Here is a 22,229-nt window from a genome sequence, read left to right as displayed (position 1 = left end):
CAGAGCTCTGGATAGATAGGGGAAAAAAGTTTACACTTCTGCTACTTTAGCTGTAAGGGCTTTAAACTGCCAGTTTCACATGCTTAAATATCAACAATACCTAATGTCTTTGTTAAAACAGAAAATGCTTACAAACTCAGAATGTCCTGACAATAAGGAAATGCAGGATTTATTGCATGCAGCTGAACAAGTGGGAAAGCATACTCTGCAATGTGGTTTTGATTCATTAGAGGCTTCTCGCAGAGCCGCAGTTACAGGCTCTGTCATTCGAAGGCATGCTTGGTTAAAAGAACAAAGTTTACCTGATCATGTTAAAGTAAAATTATTGGATACTCCACTACAGCATGATAGAGGTGTTAAAGAAAATGGAGGATAAAGCAAAATCAATGCAGACAGTAAAGGATTTCTTGCAGGTTCAGCCACCTAGATTTAGCAGAAACTGGCCTTCTAAAAATTGGTCCTTTCCGGTGTCAGACAGGCCACAAAAAGGGCAGATACAGACGCCCAAGAGGCAGATCTCAGCCCCAAGGCTCATACAGACCTAAACAATGGGGTGCTTCAGCCCCCAAAGGAGGAGAAGACAAATCACAACCTTATAGGAAACAGTCCCAATGACTTCCCTTTACTAATGCCAAGCACTTACCTTTTGGCAGCACCCTTAGGGGGGAAGCTAGCACTTTTCTCTCAAAATTGGCACATGATCACCCAGGACAAATGGGTACTGAATATTGTTTCTCAGGGTTACAGGTTCCACTTTCACACCCTTCCAAAATCAAAAGGTATGCCAGACCTGCCACAAAAACAAATTTCTGCTCTCATGGACATGAGAGCTATTAAGAGTACCACAGCAAGAACAGGGACAAGGAATTTACTCAAGACTTTTCCTGGTACCCAGAAAGGACAAAGCCTGGAGACCAATACTGGACCTGTCAATCCTAAATACTTTCCTGGATGTTCCAAAATTCAAAATGTTAACACTGCAGCAACTTCTACCCATGCTGGGCAAGAAGGCTTGACTAGTTACTTTGGACCTCAAGGAGGGCATACCTGCATGTCCCAATCAGAAAATCCAAGGAACAAATGCATCTTCACATCAATCAAAAAGAGATGCTGGCTGTACAGCATGCCCTGACAGCCTTCAAGGATCTTCTACATCCAGGACAACTATTACTAAAGACGGACAATACCACAGTTGTGGTACATAAACAAGCAAGGGGGCACACATTCCTACCCCCTCTGCAGGCAAGCCATGACATTGTGGAACACAGCACTGACCTATCAAGTACATCTGCAGGCACAATTCCTGCCAGGACAGAAAAATACTCTGGCAGACGAACTAAGCAGAAATCTCATGGATCCTCATGAATGGAAATTAAATCCACAGGTCTTCAGCATAACAAGGAAATGGGGACGCCCAGACATAGATCTTTTTGCCTCCCATCACAGCTGCCAACTACAGAGATTCTGCACAAGAACTTATCACTCACAAGCATGGAAAGTGGATGCTCTATCATTCAGCTGGAAAACACTGACAGTTTATGCCTTTCCTCCACTGCCTCTTCTTCCCAAGGTGCTCCTAAAAGTCAGACAAGAGCAGCCAAAAATGATTCTGATTGCCCCAGACTGGCCATGCCAGCACTGGTACCCAATCCTAAAGAGCTTGTCTCAAGGCCCAGCCTGGGCTTTACCTCAAATTCCTCATCTTCTGACTCAACAAAACAGTCAGATTCTGCACAGTCAACTCAGAACCTTAAATCTGGCTGCATGGCAGATAATATAGCCACTCAGACCACACCTCTCTCTAAAGCTGTTATGGATGTCATTTTAGAAGCCAGGAGGCCTAGCACTAGGAAGTCTTATGCAGAAAAATGGAAGAGATTCTGTGCTTGGAACCAGGCACAAGGACTCTAACCACTTGTTCCAAATATACCCAAGATTTTACAATACCTAATTGAGATGCTGGACAAAGGCCTATCCTTCTCATCAATTAAGATCCATGCCTCTGCCATTTCAGCTCATTACAATACGGAACCTCCTATTTTCTCTCAGCCACTACTAAGACAGTACCTCAGAGGGGCAAAAAACATAAGACCCCCAAGGAGAGCACCAGTACCTACATGGGACCTCAATTTTGTTTTACAAAAGCTCACACTGCCTCCTTTTGAGCCAGCCAATACAGCTGATATAAAATTCTTATCATGGAAAACTGCTCTGCTCCTAGCAATAACTTCAGCAAGAAGAGTCTCAGAGTTACAGGCATTAATGACAGTGGAACCTTTCATCATTTTTCATCAGGACAGGGTTTCTCTAAGGACAAACTCAACATTTATGCCAAAGGTAGTATCCAGTGTGGCTCTTAACCAAACCATTCATTTGCCAACATTTTATCCAAATCCCCAGAATAAAGGGGAGAGACTTCTGCACGCTTTGGACATACACAGACAGCTATGCTTCTATTTGAACAAAACAAAAGCTTTCAGAAAAAACTGAGCAACTGTTTGTAGCTTATGCTGCAGGATCACAAGGAAAGCCTATCTCAAAGCAGACTATTTCAAAATGGATAGGACACTGCATTCATTTCTGCTATTTACAACATGGCAAATCAGTGCCTAAGGGCATTAGGCCACATTCAACCAGAGCAGCAGCCACTTCAGCAGCCTACTTCAGAGGAGTACCAAAAAAAGACATTTTAGAGGCTGCAACCTGGAGTTCACTGCACACTTTCACCAAGCACTACCACTTACCTCTCTACTTTAAATCCAGAGCAGGCATTGCCACTGCAGTTCTGCAGGGCCTTGTAGCCTCTCCTTATCCTATTTAGGCCCAGCCACCCAACCTCAGCTTTAGGATTCAACCCAAGCGTAATGACTGCAACAGTGAAACATGATGAACATAGTACAGTTGTGTACCTACCATAAATGCAGATGTTCGAGTGTATTCACTGTTGCAGTCCAGGTTACCCACCCACCATCCCCCTTTTCTTTGCTGGGACTTTTCTGTACTTAATTTTTTAGCCTACCTATTTGGGGGCACCTGACATCTGGGGTAAGAAAAACTGAAGAAAATGGCATCTGCTGTATCTTTTATACCCCTGGCGCACTGATGTCAGGGAAGAGGCGACAGCAACCGACGCCAGACGTAGACTTTCGAATTCTGGCCGACTGCGGGTAGCCTGCCAGCAGGATAACCCAAGCATAATGACTGCAACAGTGAATACACTCGAACATCTACATTTATGGTAGGTACACAACTGTACTTTCTCCCTTTTCATTCACATGACCAGGGGCATTTACGAAAAACATCCTCAGAGTGGAGTTGCTCACATAGGATAGGATAGATCCCTAATGCACCACCACTTTCAAAAACACTACCTGACTCTCTGGATGATAGTTTTTTGATCCCATTTAGTAACCTTTTTCTTAAGGGCATGCAGCAAGTATTAGAGGCTAGAAAATTTGTACTAGGAAATGTTACTTTGCCAAATGGAAAATATTTTGTAGTTGGTGCTTTAAAAGAGAACAAGATCCATTCCATGCAGGGCCGCCTTTGGTTCTTCAATATAAGTGTGAATAGTGGTTGGGTAATGGTAGGAGTTACAGTGAGTGGCAAGCAGTGGAGATACAGTATTAAAAAATAATCCTGCCTGTTGCAGTTTAAAACTCACCTGGTTGAATTTTATGCTGTCATCAGAATTCCTTTTCAGTACTGTCACCAATCAGACAGGTAGTCTCCAGGCAGACTGGTGAACACCCATCTTCCCCTTAGCCTACACTTCTAATCATCCACTTTCTTTTTTCTTTCACTTTCTAGAAGGCATTATTTAGAGTGTAACATTTCTTTATGTACATACATGTTTAGATAAGACAGTAATGAGTCTTTTAGGTAAAATAAGACAGTATCATTACTTGAGACATTTTCACTTGACATTCTTTTGTGCAACCATACTTGTGCAGTTCCTATATCAGCTGAGTGCCTCACTGTAAACGTTTAGTTCCCTTTGAACCCTAGTTTGTCTAACATACAGCTCATGTGTAAGAAATTAACAGTAAACTGATTAGGAGATCTGGTCTGGTGTGAATATGTAGTGTTCAGTTACTATAGAGTAGAATGTGTTTTGTCCCCCATTTCCCTTTGTCCTAGAACTTTTCAAAGGCACCATGTTCTTATTTCAAGTCTCTATCCAGTTCTGCAGCCTAAATTTCCTGTTTATTGCTTTAAGAAAGAAGACATAATCAATTACAACTGGCACTTTCTCCTGTCACTGATTTGTTTAGAGAAAATGTGAAATATTTAATGAATTTAGATATTTTTCTTTAATCATGTCTTGTTTTATTACAGCAACACATTCTGTCTGAGATGCTTGATGTACTGTGTCCCTCAGGACCAGTGAAGAGTGTTTATCCTTTAAACTTTGTTCAACTGAACCAGGTAATTAAAAGTTCTTAAAAGTAAATGTGTTACAAAAGCACACAAACATGGAAGTGTTCTGCTGGTTTAATGAGCTATAGAGCATAAATGTGCTGAAAGTTATGTTGATTCAGATAGACAACAGTCAGCTGAAAGTGTATAATGGGGTTACAGTTTTGTAAAGCATGGCATGTGATGATTACCTCTGAAGTAAGCACAGAGAAGTGCATAACAAGTTTTGTAATGTATGGAACACAGTGTGTACAGTGATGTTTGGGGGATGATGAATGTGTTAACAGCTTCCTAGCATGAGACTTTATCATTACAGAAGTTAGGGGTTTGCTTAACAATTAGTGCTGTTATCAGGTCTTGTGCTATGGGCTAACAAGCAGACAGTGCCAGCCAGCATAGAACAGTAGCAGAAGGTAAAATATATTTGTCTGCTCTCAGTGCCTCTCAACTGTCCCTGTATTTCTCGGTTTTACTTGGTCCCTCGTGTTTTTTTGTTTTTTCAGGTAAATCACTAAGGATTGCACATTGTCAGTAATATCAGACATTAGAGTAATTATTTTTTCAGAAAAAGCATATTGATGCAAAATCTATTGTTCTTTTTAAATTTTAAGTGAATAAGTGCAATATTGATAAACTGTCCCGGATTTTGATTTTGCCCATCCCATTGTTTCTGAACTTAACCACAATTCTTCAGCAAAGAAACAGAGGTGTGCTGCTGTCTGTCTGGCAATGCAAAGTGTTTACCTTCTTTCAAAGATAGCAGAACACATGCTCCTACAGTGTCATTTTTGTAAGTATTACTATGTGGCGCAAATAAAGTTCCATACACTACAAAGATTTATGATCAAGTCCGTGATCATAATCTTTTAATTGTTCACAACATGGATACTTGCATTCACCTCTCGAGCTTTGTACTCAAGGTGTATTTCTGTGCATTCATGTTTTAAACACATAGTAAGCTAGTTATGATTACAGGCCCAATCATAATTCTGTATGTTATGCATCTTTCAAAGCTGTTCTGCTCTGGTCTTTTGCTAAAGTGCACACAGCAACCACCACAGAACAATGTTAGAAAGTTGTGACCGCTTTAAAAGCGGTCATACATCTTGTAGGAAAAAATACATATTTTTGAGACATCTTTTGTCACACTTTTAAAGCTTAAGCCTTTAGGTGTTGTACTGCATAGAGCAATTTGTATGACCTTTGCTTGTTTTGTAAATAATATGCACAGATGGTAGTTCACCTCCAGAACACATGGATATGGTATGCAGTCTTTTATGCAAAAAAAAAAAAAATCATTGTTTATTCAGCTAAAGAAAAGTTTACAATTTTCTTCTGCATCAAATTCTTTTGAGTCCTCTTTTCTTATCCTCCTCTTTTGCTTTGTGCCTTGGAATTTTTTTTGTAAACTCGCTCTAGCTGCTATAACAGTTTAACCTGGTGACTATGCATTCTTATACTTGTGCGCCAGCAGACTGCCAGTTTCATACCTTTGCCACTGAGTTTCATGGGAATATAATTTTTTTAATACCACAGAGAATAAATCTAAATGAGAGGTCCGAATGGAGAGATGAAAAGTCAGCAACCAAAGGAGAGTAGCAGTGCTGAAACTGAATTCATCCTCAGGTCTTGGTGAGTACCTTCACAAGGTGGACCATGTTTTTCCAAAATCTCACCAAGGTGACACTGATATATAGACTGTTTATATAGCATATATCTTGGACAGAAGTAGGTTAAAAACTAAAAACGGTAGCTGAATGCACAATACCCAGGGTAAAAAAGTGCCCAATCCCAGTAGGTTACAGGTTACATCACAGCAGAATGGAGGGAGTCCCAAAAGTAGGGAGAAACAGCGGGAAACATCTGAAGAAGACGTATAAACATGGGAAAGAAAAAGAGATTTAATATGGTGTAACATTTATGTAAAGGAGAAAGCAAAACTAGCCAATACAAAAAGAGCAGCACCAAAGATATCTGAAGAGAAATACAGGCAAAGGAATCCAGACATGGACAACTTTACTATACAAAAAATAAGACAAAGAGGAAAAGGAGATTAGTAATGGAGAAGTTAAAGGAATAGAAACTGAGGTCATGGAGTACCTGCAAAGTGAAGGATTCAGTGTAGAAAATGTAATTCAGAAAGCACCACAACAGGATAAGAGTAATAGATATCCAAATTAAGGGCAAATCGGTGGAACAGGAAGCAATTGGTCAGGTGCCATTTGAAGATAATTTGGAGCCTTCTACAGGAAACCGGTGCCATTTGAAGATAATTTGGAGCCTTCCACAGGAAACCAGTTTAAACATTCACTTGAAGCTAGACAGCAAGGGAAGGAACAGGAAACTGTAAACTCTGATGCGGTCAATGTTGAGAAGTGATAGGCCAGTGAGTTCCCATATGATAGAGCTACGGATGGCAAGGGATGAAGTTGAAGAGAATGTGCCACAGGAAGATGCTATAGAATCTTCTATATTATACCCACAGGAATTGGAAAACAAGGGCTGTGCCCTTAGTTTGGAAGAAGAAAATGAGCTAAGAGAATTGCTTGATTTAATAGACAGATATATCAAGCTCAATGAAAGAAAAGACTGCAGAAGGTTAATAAAACCCAAAAAGTCAGAAGTTTGATAAAACAAATGAACACCGTAATTAGGACTCTTCATAGAGACCCATGTGATAAGAGAAGTAAACAGGATATATTACTTTGCAGCTAAATTAATAATGAAGAAAGTTCTACCACAAGAACACTGGGTAGTGAGGGAAAGGAAGGGGAGAAATTGAATACCATCATGGAAATATTGAATTGAGAAAACTATAAAGCAGCTAAGACAAGAAGTGTCACTGCTAGAAGATTATAGACGAGGGCATAGATTAACAAAATACTGAGAAAAATAGATGTGATAAAAGCAATGCACAACATTAGAACAGATCAGGATCTGTCATGCACTATTGCAAATAAAAATGTCAGCACAGGCGGAAACACTTAAAAGCTATGAAAATATAAAGGAAAAGTATGAAATAAGCAATTTATTGATGATCCAAAAAAGTTTTATAGAGAATTGGGAAATAAGGTGAAAGGAATTGAAAGACCATCAAAAAAAGAAATAGATGCATTTTGGAGAAATATCTATGAAGATCCTGTGGAACATAACAAAGATGCTAAATGGATAGAAGTTAAAGAATAAGGGGTTCAAAGGTACAGGATATGAAATGGGATGAAGTAACAGCCAGAGAGATTGAAACAAAGTTAAGAAAAGCTTCTAACCAGAAAACCCCAGGCCCAGATGCAGTACTTAATTTTTGGCTGAAAGTATCAACATATTTGCACGAAGATTTAGCCATGTTTAAGAACTATTTATATGCACATCCCGAACAGAGACCAACCTGGTTAACAGGAAAAACAATGCTCCTACTTAAGAGTGAACCTGCAAGCTACCCTAAAAATTATAGACCAATAACTTGCCTTCCAACAACATATAAAACTATACATGGGAACTGATGCCAACAGAGTTTATAGTCATTTAGAAGAAAACTCAATTATGGCAGGAGAACAAAAGCACAATAAAAGAAAGTCATACGGAACAAAGGACCATTTGTTGTTAAAGTCGTAGTGGAGAACTGTAGAAAGGGTAAGAATCTAAGTATGGCATGGATTGACTACAAAAAAGCATTTGTTAGTATCCCACATTCATAGATAAGAGTGCCTAAAAATGTAGGATGCACCCTACACTGATCGACTACATTTATTTATTATTTATTTTACATTTGTTAACCAGGCTAGTCTGGCTGGATACATGTCCATTTTCAGCAGAGGCCCAAGGAGAAAAGCTCCACTAACATACTATTAACTTACAGTAAAAAACAATCAATAAATCAATAAATCAAAACAGTAAAAAACAATCAATAAATCAAAACAATCAATCAAGCACAAAAAGCAAACAACAATTAAACAAATTAAACAATTTAACAAAAAGTATAAAGCATGAGAGCAGATAAAGGAACAGTAATTATGTAGTTTAGAAAAATGCAGAGGCAGTAGAACAAGAGATAGCAATGGAAAGGCAAAATTACAAAGAAATTAATTGTAGAGTGAGACTGTCACGGAAAGAAGAGGATAGAGAAAAATAGTGACGTATGGAGAGTCAGTAACAAAAATACACTATGTACAATGTAGAAAGTAGAAATAGTGTCAGGGCACTAATATTTGGGAAGTAGATAAGCATCGAAGTGATCTGTAAGTGAGTAAGAGAAGAAAGGATGACAAGAAGGTAGTGATACAACATGAGGCAGGAAGATATAGGAAGTGTAAAAGAAAAGAAGGAAGAAAAAAAATGAAGGTTGGTCAGTAGAGAGATAAATCAGAGATAATGAATAATCAGTGGAAGTGAAAGGGAGGGGACTGGAAAGAGGCGAAATCTTTGCTGAAGCTCTTTGCTGAAGCTCAGTCAGGATTGGAGCATGGGCATAGCCAGTGGGTTTGTAAATGATTTCTTATTTGTTTTTTGAAAAGGTGAGATGAGCTTAGGCTGGTCAGTTCTACGGGAAGTTTGTTCCAGTATGATCCAACAGTATTTGCAAATAAGGAGTCACCTGCTTTATTGTGAGATTTAAGAATAGTTACATTACAGTGACCATGAAACAGTGTCAAATCTCTTTGCAATTAAGCTATGATAAAGGACAAATTATTATCCCAGGGAAAAAATTCAAAGGGAGATATTCCAGGGTGACTCTCACTATTGCTATTCTGCCTTGCCCTTAACCCATTAAGCTGTCATGGCTATAATTTGGCTCCTAGAAAACAACAAAGTGTAAAGACCTCTCATCTTCACTTTGTCGATTTAAAACTGCATAGTTCATCAGATCAGGAACTGAAAGCACAACTGCAAGTTGTCAAAATTTTTTCAGATGATATAAGAATGTCATTTGGTCTTGATAAATCTGCAAAAACAACCTTTAAAGCAGGAAAACATCAGTTTAGGACAAGAAATTGATATAAAAGAACTTGAGCAAAACTGAGTTTTTAAATACTTGAGAACTGATAAATGATCAACAATAAAACACAAACAAATGCAAATAAAACTTAGGAATATTTCAGAAGACATAAATTAATCCTAAAAACAGCATTGACATTTAAGAGCAAAATTCAAGGTATAAATCAATTTGCTCTTCCTGTCCTAACTTACAGTTTTGGAGTGACTGACTGGTCCCAAAACGTGTTGGATAAATTAGACAGGAAAACAAGAAGGATGCTTCATGCTCACCAAATGATTTCTGGTTAATTTAGCAGAAGCATATCGGCATCTAGCAGGAATGGAAATCAAACCAGAAGTGGATAAAAATCCGGCAGCAACTGAATAAAAAACAAAAGAAAGAATATAAGGTGAAGGTCCAGATGAGAAGGCAAGAAATGTGGAAAAAGCATAAATATAGTTGCAAGTATAGAAAACTTCTGGAAAAACCTCATGTTGTTCAGAAACGAATGCAGGAATGGTTAAGTAGAGGCGAATTCAAACCAAGAGATGAAAGGTTAATATTGGCAGCCTAAGGTAGTGGGCTTACTTGTGGGAGGAACGGACAAATGTAGATTTTGTAAAACTGAATTGTAAACAGTTGCACACCATCTTGCACATTGTGACATACTAATGGCAGAAGGACTGTATACTGAAAGGCAGGCATAATATGTGGCAAGATTGTTGCACCGGGGGTTGTGCAAACATTATGGTATTGAAGTGGCTGAAAATCACTGGAAACATGAGCCACAAAGCCTCATAGAAAATACTGAAGTTTATATCAAATGGGACCACCCATTACCAACCATTCAAAAGAGAGATGCTAGAAAACCGGATATAGTGGTTCAAGAAAAGAAGACAAGAATAGCATTGATCATTGAAATCGCCACATCCAGTGACTACAGTGTCTTGCGTACAGAAAGACACAGAGTCATAAAATATCAGGCTATGCGGGCAGAAACGAGAACAATGTGGAAGAAAGATACCCAGACAGTTCCAATAGTAGTAGGAGCAATGGGTTTTATAAAAAAAAAAAATCTACAATTGTATTTAAATATGTTACCAATCCATGTAACTCCGTACGAATTGCAGGAGTCATTACTGGGCGCATTGCGGTTGCCCCGAAAAGCACTTTTGGCTGACATCAAAGACTGAAACAATACCAATTTCAAGAACTTTAATCGTGCTTTGACTTAGGAAAGGGGTCCATTCCCATCATGATACTAGAAACCCAAAAGATGTGGAGAAATTAAGAAAAGAGAGAAGAAATGCAATGAAAATGCTATTTGGGCATTTATGGTTATGTCTTTCTGTGGGTTATTTCTGCTACTCTGTATTCAGTCTGAGGATGTTTTCTTGCTTGATGGGGAATTTTATGTTTAAATTTTGTCTCCTGGCTATCCGCCTCTATTTTTTTTCAATTGTTGCTACTTTCTTTTAGTTTTGTTAACTCCAGGACCAGGCTCCTTTATCTTTGCTCAAGCTAGTAAGTGCACATCAGCATTTTTAATTAGCCTTTCTTATACCTTGTTGATACAAAGCTGTTTGCATCAATATTTTACACACTTTACTTCTACTAGTGTTGATGTTATATTCTGGGGTTTGACCAAAGTCTTGATTGGAGAAATGTCAGGGATCTCTTCAGCTTCCCTATTTTTTGTATGGATGTTTGTTACAAGACATATTGCAGAAATTCATAAAAGTGAGTTACCATCAGTGGTTATCTTTGGTCCATTTACATGTTGATCTTGTTAGGTGGTGGTTGTCCCTTATTGTTCAAGTTGCTGTAATATCCAGGCCACCAAATATGGGAAGAAAGACCATGAAGACAGGCTTAGAACCTTGATAAAAAGATGGGAAAGAATAGAACCTTAGTCATGGGAAAACAGAACACTGCATGAGACTAAGAAGTGTTCTTGGGGGGCGTGGCCAAGGATGACCCTTGACTAGTAGCACTTTCAGCTCTACCTTATCATATCTTTTATGACAGGATTTTTTTTATTTTAACTAACTAAATATTTTTTTGTATATATTTGGTTTCTTCTAATAGTCTAGTTAGTATTATAATATTTTTTAAGTTTTTTAAATTTTTCCTGTCAAAAATTAAGAGACTAGCTTCTGGCATTTGCTACCAACATGAGCTTCACAAAATCCTCTCATCAGGACCCGGCAATAAAAAGAGTTTCAAACTCTTAACAACTATTCAGGAACTATCAACAAAAATTGACAAAATGGACATGAAAATAAATGCTTTTAAAGAAAATGTCTCACCAGATGGAGACTTTACATTAAGACCTTAAGCAGTAGAAGAAACAAATTACTGGTATTGAAACATCTCTAAACGACATGGATAGTAGAATACAACAAAATGAACATAACTTAGAATTTCTTCTAAAGCAAAATACCCTGCTTCATTCAAAAATAGATCTAGAAAATAGATCTCGAAATAACAAAATCTTTGGGTTACCAGACAGTCTAGAAGAATGGAGACATTTTTAACCTCATGGATTCCAGAAATTTTACAGCTACCTGAAGCACTTTCTTTTGGTATAGAAAGAGCCCACAGGTCCTTATCTACATCCAAAACTGCCAAAAGCAACTCCTCAAAATCAGTCATAGTTAAATTTCTTTCAACTCATGATAAAGAAATAGTTTTGAAAACTGCTTGGTCTATGTCACCTATCAAATACAAAGATAACACCATATGTTTTGATAATGACTGCTCTACTTCTGTTATAACAAAAAGGAAAAATTTTTTACCATTACTTAAAGAACTTAAAAAAGCACAAATAGTCTCACCTGCTTTTCCCTGCAAGGTTGAGAATCTTCCTTCAAGATGGTCTGAAGATATTTGAAGAACTAGATACAGCTATCAAATATATAAAATCTAAGAAAATACTGGAAAAAATAGACGAAATGGACTGGGCTAGTTCAAGCCTTAAGAGAATTACTGAAAATAGCACCTGGAAAACAGAACACAAGAAGAAGCTCAAAAAATAATTTCTTACAACAAGGAATTTATATTCCTTTTTTTTGTCTCACAAATTATTTTTTCATGACCCAGTAGTCAAGGAAAATGAAAATGGTTCAACGGGTGAGTGTTATATAGTCTTTATTGTATTGTGGTTGTAGCTTGTGCTTCCATTGATTGATATTAGCTATTATCATCTTGTATTATTCTATAACTTTATTAACAGTATTTAGTTCCTTTAGCCTTAGCTTTTTCTGTAAATTCGTATAGTCTATATCCTGTATAAAGTTACATTATATTCTATATATACTAAAGGATAAAAAAATCTGTTTATTGTCTCTAGCTTACATATGTTTTTGACTACAATTAATGCACTAGTTTAATTTTTTCTTTCACTGATACTAAGTAGCTATATACTGATAACTGTATACTAAGTGTTCCTTTTGCTGTCTTTTCCCTTTACTTTGTTAAACTAGTGTATGTACTAATAGTTTTGAGTTTGATCTTCCCATAGTCTTTATGCCTTTTTGATTATAGTTTTACTTATGTTTCTCCAAATGGTTGTGGGGAATTGTGTGATGGATACACTATTATTTTTTTCTGTTGTCTCACTGCCGTGTCTTTGTTTGATTGCCTGCTTCAGTTAAAGTAATTGAGTGTGTATGTTTATTTGTAGTACTGGGAGGCGTTCTTTCATTTTTTTATGATAATATTGTTATTATTTTATAATGATATCTTTGGATGTCTTTGTGTGTTAGTAGCATGACGTCTCCTTCAGCTCGACGGTCCCTTTTAAATGGTAGGATTTGTATCCTTCTTATCCTCGGACTAAATGGCAAGATGTATATTGACTTGCCCCCTCCAAAAAGGTAAAATCTTTGCAAATCCTCTTATAAGGACTTGATGTCTGCATACGCTTCACACTAATACAGGAAGTAACTGATGTATTATTTTATTTGGTGAGTAGAAAGGGGCTGATTTAAGCTAAAGTTATTCATTATAATAAAATGATTATATATGTACTAGTGTTATGAAGTTCGTAGATGTAAAACACTTGGAGGATTATTTAAAAAGTGCTTACATATTACTAGAGATTAGTTTATGAAACAAGGATTCATTCTGTCTAATTTTTAACTTCAAATTACTTTAAAGCAATATTATTTACACGTTACTTTTCACGTTCTCCTGATATGTATTAATGACATGACATGCTTTAATGACTATTGGAATTAATGACATGTACTTTGTTGCAACTTAAGTTAAGCAGGTTAGATTTATTTTAACTGTGTCTGTCTATATGTATGCATGTATTTTTATACTTGTGCATATGCATATTAGGTTCATAGGTTCGTACTAGGCTATCTGCCCTAGGGCATTTATAAGCCTAGCCAGAGTGTGTGTGGCTTTCACCACCCCTTAGGATGAGAATACTACGCCCATTTAGGGTTTAGTTTACTGTGCCTCTGTCTAGTAGTGACACAGAGATGACCCCCGGGTTAAACCTACGATCTCCCATCCACTCGTCAAGATTTCTATTGAATAGAGTTAGTGAGGGGCTCTGCCTAACATGGATAGGGATTCTGTTCCAGAGTGTAGGGAGCCTCTGGGTTATGAATCTGTCCCTCCAGCACGTCCTATTTATTTCTGAGTTGAGGTTTAAGTCTCTTGCTCTCACGGCTCTGATGGATTTGGATTTTCTGAGGTGGAGCATGTCCATTAATTCCGGATTGGACATGGCCTTGTACGTCAGGCACAGATCACCTCTGAGTAGGCGGTATGCGACTGAATAGAGCTGGAGTTTTTTCAGTCGGGCAGCATATGACATATGTTTAAGACCCTTTATCCTCTTGGTGAGGAACTTTTGGGGTCTTTCCAACTGCTGCAGGTGTCGAGTAAGATACATCCCAAATGGGGCATTGTACTCAATCATTGGCCTGATAAGAGAAGAGTACAGGGGCACAATGACCTCTCTTGATCTAGATGTGAAACCCTTCATGATTAGGTGGGCAATATAGAAGGTCTTCCTAACCACTTTGGCAATGTGAGTGTCAAATGAGAGGTTACTGTCAACCTGGGTCCCTAGGTCCCTGATTACCTCTTCCGTACTTAATGGATTACCACCTATGTGGTAATTTGTGGGTACCTGTTTTTCCCAAAGGGTATGACTATACATTTTTGGCGTTCAGCTTAAGGCCATGGCTCTGCCACATGCCCATCACTTGTTTCGTCGTTTTAAACAAGTCATGGGCATTCAGAATCACCAATTAGCTGAAACACCTGATGTTCATAAGGGTCATAGGCATTCAGAATTGCCATTTAGCTGAAACACCTGATGTTTATAAGGGTCATTTGCATATATCCCATGTGCCTCTGATACAAGAGATTTGGGAGGTCACTTAGTGGAAGTTCTAGCTTTGCTGGAGTTTTCATTTTGTTTTTACTGATTGGTTTTTCAGTGACTTTCTCACTTATTGTTTTAGTTTGTTTGGGATATTTTACAGTGACCCTAATGATAATGGACATCAGCTCCTTATAACAGCCCTGTGTTTCTTATGCTTATTCACTTTGCTTGTGCTGTGCTGATGAGGTTATAAGGTTGAAATATCCACAGTAATTGCGGTTTGGCTTTATTGGCCTGAAAATGTCCATTAAAACATGAAACAAGTCATGGGCATTCAGAATCCCCAATTAGCTGAAACACCTGATGTTCATAAGGGTAATTTGCATATATCCTATGTATCTCTGATACAAGAGGTTTTTGGCAGGTCACTCAGTGGAAGTTCTAGCTTTGCTGGAGTTTTCATTTTGTTTTTTATTGATTTGTTTTTTCAGTGACCTCACTTATTGTTTTAACTTGGGTACTTTTGCAAATTGGTTTTGGAAACAAAGGTCAGAACTGGTCTTCATGCATTTTCTTTCACATGAAACATTCTTGAATAAAAACCCCTTCCCAAGTGGGAAGGAGCAACTGTTAATATTACCCCTCAGAGAAAGCAAGTGCATAGGACAGAAGTGAGCAGAGGAATCTGGTTTGGTGGATATGGAATAATTCCCTGGAAAAGGAGGATTTCCATCCACTGCCATTGGTGACCCTGATCAGTCTTTGTATCCATTTGTCTGAAACAATCTATTACCAAAGAGTGGAATGGAGATTCAGCCTTTTCTGGAAGGGATATGAAAATACCAGAGGTGGGGAGGACAAATTCCTTTACGTAGTAATTTTGACTTCTCTGACTGTCCTTTGTTCAGGGAGATTCCAGCTGAACTTCCATGCCTTTCTTTTTTAAATGTCTGCTTACCAACATTTTGTTTAGAATGTTTTTGTTTCTTTCCAAAATTGAATGGAAAAGACAGTAGAAAATCCTTGGGAAATTTATGAGTGCTAAAAAATCTAACAGATTACCTATATCAGCTTACCCCCCCCCCCCCCATCCTGTTTTTGATTACCTCTGCAGCAGAAGGACCAAGAAGTAAATCTCTATCTAAAGGTGAATTTAAAATCTCATTTTTACATCTGGGAGGTTCTGAGAATGCAGCCAGACAAACCTCCTCAACACAGTACCAGTGGCAACATATCTGTATATGGTATGCAATAAATCATAAACATAATTCAAACAGTGAGTAGTGACCTGACAGTGTTGAGGTCTGCAGTAGGAGTGACGGATGCATTTAAGGTGGAGCTGGGATTACATCAAAGATCAGCTCTGAATCCTTTATTTGCAGTGGTGATGGACAGGTTGACAGACGAGAGCAGACAAGAGTCCCCGTGAACTATGATTTTTGCTGATGACATTGTGATCTGTAGTGAGAGTAGGGAACAGGTTGAAGAGACCCTGGAGAGGTGGACATATGCTTTAGAGAGGAGAGGAATGATGGTCAGGATGAGTAAGACAGAATGTGTGTGAATGAGAGGCTAGAGGAATGGTGAGGATGCAGGGAGTAGAGTAGGCAAAGGTGGATGAATTTCAATACTTGGGATCAACAGTTCAGAGTAATGGTGAGTGTGGAAGAGAGGTAAAGAAGAGAGTACAGACAGGGTGGAGAAGAGTGTCAGGAGTGCTTTGTGACAGACTTCTCCAGTGAGAGTGAAAGGGAAGGCCTACAAGAGGGTAGTGAGACCAGCTATGTTTGAGTTGGAGATGGTGGCATTGACAAAAAGGCAGGAGTCGGAGCTGGAGGTGGCAGAGTTAAAGATGTTAATATTTGCATTGAGTGTGATGAGGATGGACAGTATTAGGAATTGGTATATTAGAGGGTCAGCTCAGGTTGGATGGTTTGGAGACAAAGCATTATATTGGTTTGAACATGTGCTGAGGAGGGATGCTGGGTATATTCGGAAAAGGATGGTAAGGATGGAGCTGCCAGGTAAGAGGAAAAGACGAAGGCCTAAGATAAGGCTTATGGATGTGGTGAGAGAGGACATGCAGATGGTTGGTGTAACAGAGCAAGATGCAGAGGACAGGAAGAAATGGAAACAGATGATCCGCTGTGGTGACTCCTAATAGGAGCAGCCGAAAGAAGTAGTAGTAGTTGTGACCTGAGAAATAGAAGAAACTAAACCACATAACGCAGTTTTTTCCTCTCAGGAAGGAACTGCAGATAAAACTTTCCTCAAACTTTACAGTTAGAATATACTTTAATATATAAGCTGGCAATTCAAAAGTCTAAATAGTTGTAAAACATTACACTTGTTTCCTAAACATATCAATTGTGTTACCATCCTTGTCAGAAGGGGGAAGGATTAGAACTGGCAAAATGCTTAGCAGCAGCTGGATTGACTAAAGATGTAACTGTCAGGTCAGTAATGAGTTTACGGAAATTTAACACTGAGAAACTTAGTGCAGTCTATTTACTTTTTTAGGTGCGGCAGATTGGCTAATCAGGTAAACCACAGGCTATGGCAAACGTATCATCCAATGTTAGCAACCCTTAGGGGATGAGAGGAATTTCTGAGAATTCCACTTGTGACATTTCATAGTATTTCTGATGAACTGAGAAACCTTAGTGTTCTTGCACTGAAAACACTGGCAGTTTCTGAAAATAGACTCTGAGAAAGAGAATCCTTAACAGGGGAGACAAATAATATGCTCTCCTCTGAGTATGAATCAGAATTCTGAGAAGAATACCTTTGTCTGCCCCGTCATTCCTCTTCAACTTGAATCTTGTCACGAAAAGAATTCCTTTTTCTCTTACTAGAAACCATGCGATAAAAAGGGCCTATAGCCTGTACAATACCTTGAGCAAGACGTAATAAACTACTCCTGTCCAGTGAAACTGGAGCAGGAGATGTGTTTCTTTTTGACAGGAAAGTCAAGACAGGTGTTTTAGTGGCTTCAACTTCCCCAGGGATAGGCACAAAGTTCTGGTTAAGAGGAGGCACCTTCCAAGCTTCTCCCTTTTTTCAGTACTGAGAAAAGTGGCTCTCCCTTGCCCACTGAGGGGACCCCAACAACCACAGAGGACATGGTTGACCCCTGGACTTAGTGGCTGTATGGGCAATAACAGAGGGATCTGAGGAAAAAGATGAGTGGTCTGTGGAACCAGTTTTGGCCCCAGCACAGTCACCCACCTGCAGCTAAGGCAAATTACCAGCCTGCTGTGGTGGCAAAAGCTGCTCAGTTGACATTTTCTTTTGAGGCTGGAAGAGGGACGGACCGTCAACAATGGTGCCTATTACCCAGGGAAACTAAGCAGCACAAGCCAGTATAGTTTCAAATGTAGTATAAAGTCACTTTTTCCTAAAACACACTAAAAAGCACTCTAATTCACTTTACCAGCCCACAAAAGTAATTAAAACACAGTTTTTCCACAGAAAAAAAAAACTTAGAAGAAAAAAAAAACTCTTAGAATTTTTAAATCAACTTTTAAACTGTCAGACACAAAAGTGCACTCCTGTTTTAAAGGTAATGTCACATTACAGTCAACAAAAACACATTCTTAGCCAAAAACTTACTTTTCCAAACAGTAAAGTAAATTTAAACATTAAAAATATGTGGAAGGTATTTCCCCAAAGGGAACTTGTATGTCCAGCAATGGAGCAGCACAGGCCAACCGTTGATCTTCAAAAGCTTGCAGAGGAATGATCTCTTCAGTGCCAGGAAACTACTTAAGGGCTTGGTACCCAAACCTGTCTTATTGTGTGGTAGATGCCCTGAACCTTTGGAAGTTGGATGGCTGTTGTATGCTTTGCAGGATGTAACCCCCATGTACCTTCAGCTAGTGCAGCAGTGATCAATGCGAAGAACATCTGAAGTTTTACTAGGAGTCATACCTTTCAACCGTATATATTTTTGCAGATTGCCCAGATTTTTGCCTCATATTTTTTCTGTTTCTCATTAAAATTGTGGTTTTCTGGCAAATCATTGAAGTTTGAAGTCAGAAAATAAGACATTTGAGTTTGACTTCATACCCTTCAGAAAATTCATGCTAATGCAAAATCTGTTCCATCAATTTTCTAAGTTTGTAAGAGAAATACTTTAAAAGTGTCCCTATTTTTGTGCCTTTGTCCCTTATTTATGGTTTTGTCTAGATTTCTTCCTTTAAGAGGTTGAGAGTTATGCTATAGGCATTGCAGTCTGGGCAAACTTATTCATATGGTGTATCTGATCCATTACTGTTTGTAATAGTTGTGGGGGGATTTCTACTGCTCCCCACTTAATGCCATGACTATATTTGTTTTAATGCTAAGTAGAGTGGGAGTAAGAGAGGGCACTACTCCGCTTGCAATCTCTGAAAACTATCAGAATATTGTAACAACAGCTGTCAAACTATCAGAATATTGTAACAACAGCTGTCAAACTATGCTACCACTCAAGCATTCTAACTATACAAAAAGCTGTGGTGAAATTTAATGTTCTTATTACCTTTTATCAGCTGACCTGATTCTACTGCTGTTAGTCTGCAAAAGTGGACATTCTCTTCTAACTGCCTGCATATGTTGCTGCTGTTTAGTTTAGAAGAAAATAATATTCAGCTTTGTGGTTTGTTGGAAATGGTACAAACTAAGGTTATAGCAGTAGTAATTTAATAATGCTATGCTGTCCTGTCTCGCTTTCATTCATTGCTGGTTGAGAATCTGTTCAGACTCGGCCTTATACAAAAGCTTGAGAGCATCCACTGGCTTGTGGGTACACCATATCCCATAATGCTCAGGGAAGATTACCCAGATCTCGTTTGCCGTTTAACAAGATTGGGTGGTTCCATGCAGGCTCTAGGCTAAGTGGAAACTTTTTTCTGTTTTATCTTAGTGATATAAACATTTTGATATATTGTATATTTCTAACTTTAGGCTAGTGTGGTAGTATTTTGAGAGTGTTTGTTGCTGTTTTGTTGGCTGTCGTCTACAGCTAGGACAGTCTGTTTTTTCTTCCTATCCCGGTCCCAAACTCATTTAAATTAGAGAGTTTTGGGTTGTTGTTTACTTTCTCATTGGGTAGTCCATTTGAATTAGAGGGGTCCCTTTAGCCCATTTGACCTAGAGGGCTTCCCCTTCTTTCCTTTCCCCTTTTCTGTTGTAGGGGTTAGTCATTTTAGAGGCTTCTCCTCCTGTTATTGTACTAAATAATTGGCTGTGTGTAACTTTGCATATTTAAAAAAAAAAAATTTTTTTTTTCTTTTTGTATGTTCCTAGTTAGCTTTCTTGTTTGATGACTGCTGTCGAGAATGTCTAAGGATACTAGAGAAGCAAAACCTTCAGATTTTAAGAAATGTGATAAATGCAATCAGAAAGTGCCACTGACAGATGGACACACCAGCTGTGTGCATTCTTTGGGTGCTGTCCACCTTCAAGAGTCATGTTCCTTCTGCCATGCCTTTAGTTCAAGAGTGTTAATGGAAAGAAGGAACAAATTAATAGTTAGAGGCTTCACTAAAGACACCTTTTGCTGAGGCTCTAAAAGGGAGTCAGAGTTCCCCAAAAATCCCTCAACAATCCACATCTTCCAGATCTGAAAAATCAACAAAAACGTCATCATCTACTGCTCCACTATCGGAGCCAACAAAAAAAAGCATGCCAAGGAGTCATCTGCAGACCCGAAGGCTTTCGGTTCAGAGAAAATTTCCTGTTGGGCTCCTGTTGTGGTTTTGGAGCCGACAGAGTTCATTTCAGAGACTGTCCCCAGTTCTGTAATTGGTCTCCCCAGTGCTGCTTTCTCCTTTACTACAATTAGTAAGATCCCCCGATTCCGTCCTCTTGATCCTCCAGGAGCCTTTTGGATGATGCCATGGAGCTGGTGGTGAGGGTTTTATGGACACCGGCTCTGGCCAAGATTCTGTCTACTCAGACCCAGAGGGATTCAGGGCTGACCAAAATCACTTCCCCTTCGTTGATTCCTCCTCCGACCCATTCTGTGGCTCCAGAGCCAGAGCGCTTGGATCCAATTGTAGCAGAACCGTAGGTGCCAAGACCTGCCCCAGGAACTCTGCTCTGACCTCCTTGGTTCCATTGGAAGTCGAGGGGTCTAGGAGCCAGTGCTGTCGTGTCTGGTCCGTGGAGGAGAGTCTGGCTGGACAGTTGTCTGACCCGAGTCTACCTCTCGGGGCTTTGACATGGGTGATCTTGGCACCTACATTGACCTCTGAGCCCACCTCCTTGGTTCGGGGGGGGGGGGTTCTAGTTCCTCAAAGCCATGTTGGGGGCTTTTGAGGTGACAGGGAGAATGCTGTCACCTCAGACTGGTCCATTCTCTGGTCCAAGTACTTTTTCCCCCAGAGCGCCAGTGTCCACCTCTGTGCTGTCGCTCCCCTCCCAGGTGTGGAGACCCAATGGGTTTAGCAGTCTATTCTGAAACCTCTCCAGAGTGCCCCTTTAAAGAAGTCCATTGGAAGAGGTTATGCAAGAGGAGACTCCCTTGAGAAGTCCATCACTTCACACACAGATCTTGATGATTCAGAAGGGTCCCCATGGTCACCCTCTGAGGATGTCTCTCTTGCAGACATCCTAGAAATCCTTAAATAGAGAGGAGGCTGGAAGCCCATCAATCCTTCTGAGGATGTCTGGGTATCTGGAGGCATTCTGGTCTCACCCTTCTACCTCTTGGGTGTCTCCACCTTTTGACCAGCTCATGAACATAGTCAGTTGGGAAGGTATGGGGCTTTCCAGACTCAGTAGATCCTGTTACTAGGAGGCCAAATAAATTCATCACTGCACCTTCAGATAGAGTATCTCAGTAAAGGTGTTCCGGTAGACGCTATGATGGTGGTGGCAGCTGTCAAGGAGGAGGAGTTGGAGACATCCTCATCTGTCCATCACCGAATAAAGAGTCTCAAATGATGGAGAGATATGGAAAGCGTATGTTTTCTTCAGCATTCTTTGCCCTTAAGTCACTGAACTAAATGACCCATTTCACTAGGCTTCAAAGGGATCTCCTAAAGGAGCTAGGAGATACCCTCCAAGGTTCTGTAGTTGTGGGGGTTTCGGGCAAGGTCTCCTCCCAGCTCTCCACCCTAAACTCTGGTGAACTCCTCCATGCAACATATTTTCTATGTGGCCAATGGAGCGAGTAGTGCAATGGGTGCAGGAATTTCCTTAAGGAGACATTCCTGTATGCACTTGTGCGATTTTAAAGGACCTTTCAAGTCTTCCTTTATTAACACCCATTTTGACGGCTCTTCTTTGTTCAGGCCAAAAGTTAGAGACCCTAACCAGCTGCAAACAGGAGGGAAAAACTGCCATTGGAGTCTGTTTATCCCTCCCTACCAGACCTTATCCCAAAGATCAGAAGGGGGAAAAATATGGTTTAATTATTCCCAAAGAGCTTTCCCGGATGCACATGGTGATTCTTCCCCCAGGAGCAGGGGGGGAAGTAGCAATGGAAGATGCCGACCACTG

At 39.4% G+C, this 22,229-nt stretch overlaps 1 protein-coding gene across 1 annotated transcript in view; it reads left to right on the top strand.

Annotated features, from left to right (window-relative positions):
- Positions 1-22,229, top strand: part of LOC122796445 (beta-galactosidase-like) — a 948,601-nt gene that overhangs the window by 641,947 nt on the left and 284,425 nt on the right. The window contains exons 13-15 of the mRNA XM_044064920.1: positions 1,295-1,327; positions 3,501-3,527; positions 4,343-4,428. Of these exons, the coding sequence (XP_043920855.1) occupies positions 1,295-1,327; positions 3,501-3,527; positions 4,343-4,428 (146 nt within the window). The remainder of the gene's footprint in view (positions 1-1,294; positions 1,328-3,500; positions 3,528-4,342; positions 4,429-22,229) is intronic.

Source organism: Protopterus annectens, chromosome 3.part0 (assembly GCF_019279795.1).
Source record: "Protopterus annectens isolate FY-2018-M chromosome 3.part0, PAN1.0, whole genome shotgun sequence".
Taxonomy (NCBI): domain Eukaryota; kingdom Metazoa; phylum Chordata; order Ceratodontiformes; family Protopteridae; genus Protopterus; species Protopterus annectens.
Note: the sequence above shows the minus strand (reverse complement) of the source record. Positions and strands in the feature narration are given on the sequence as shown.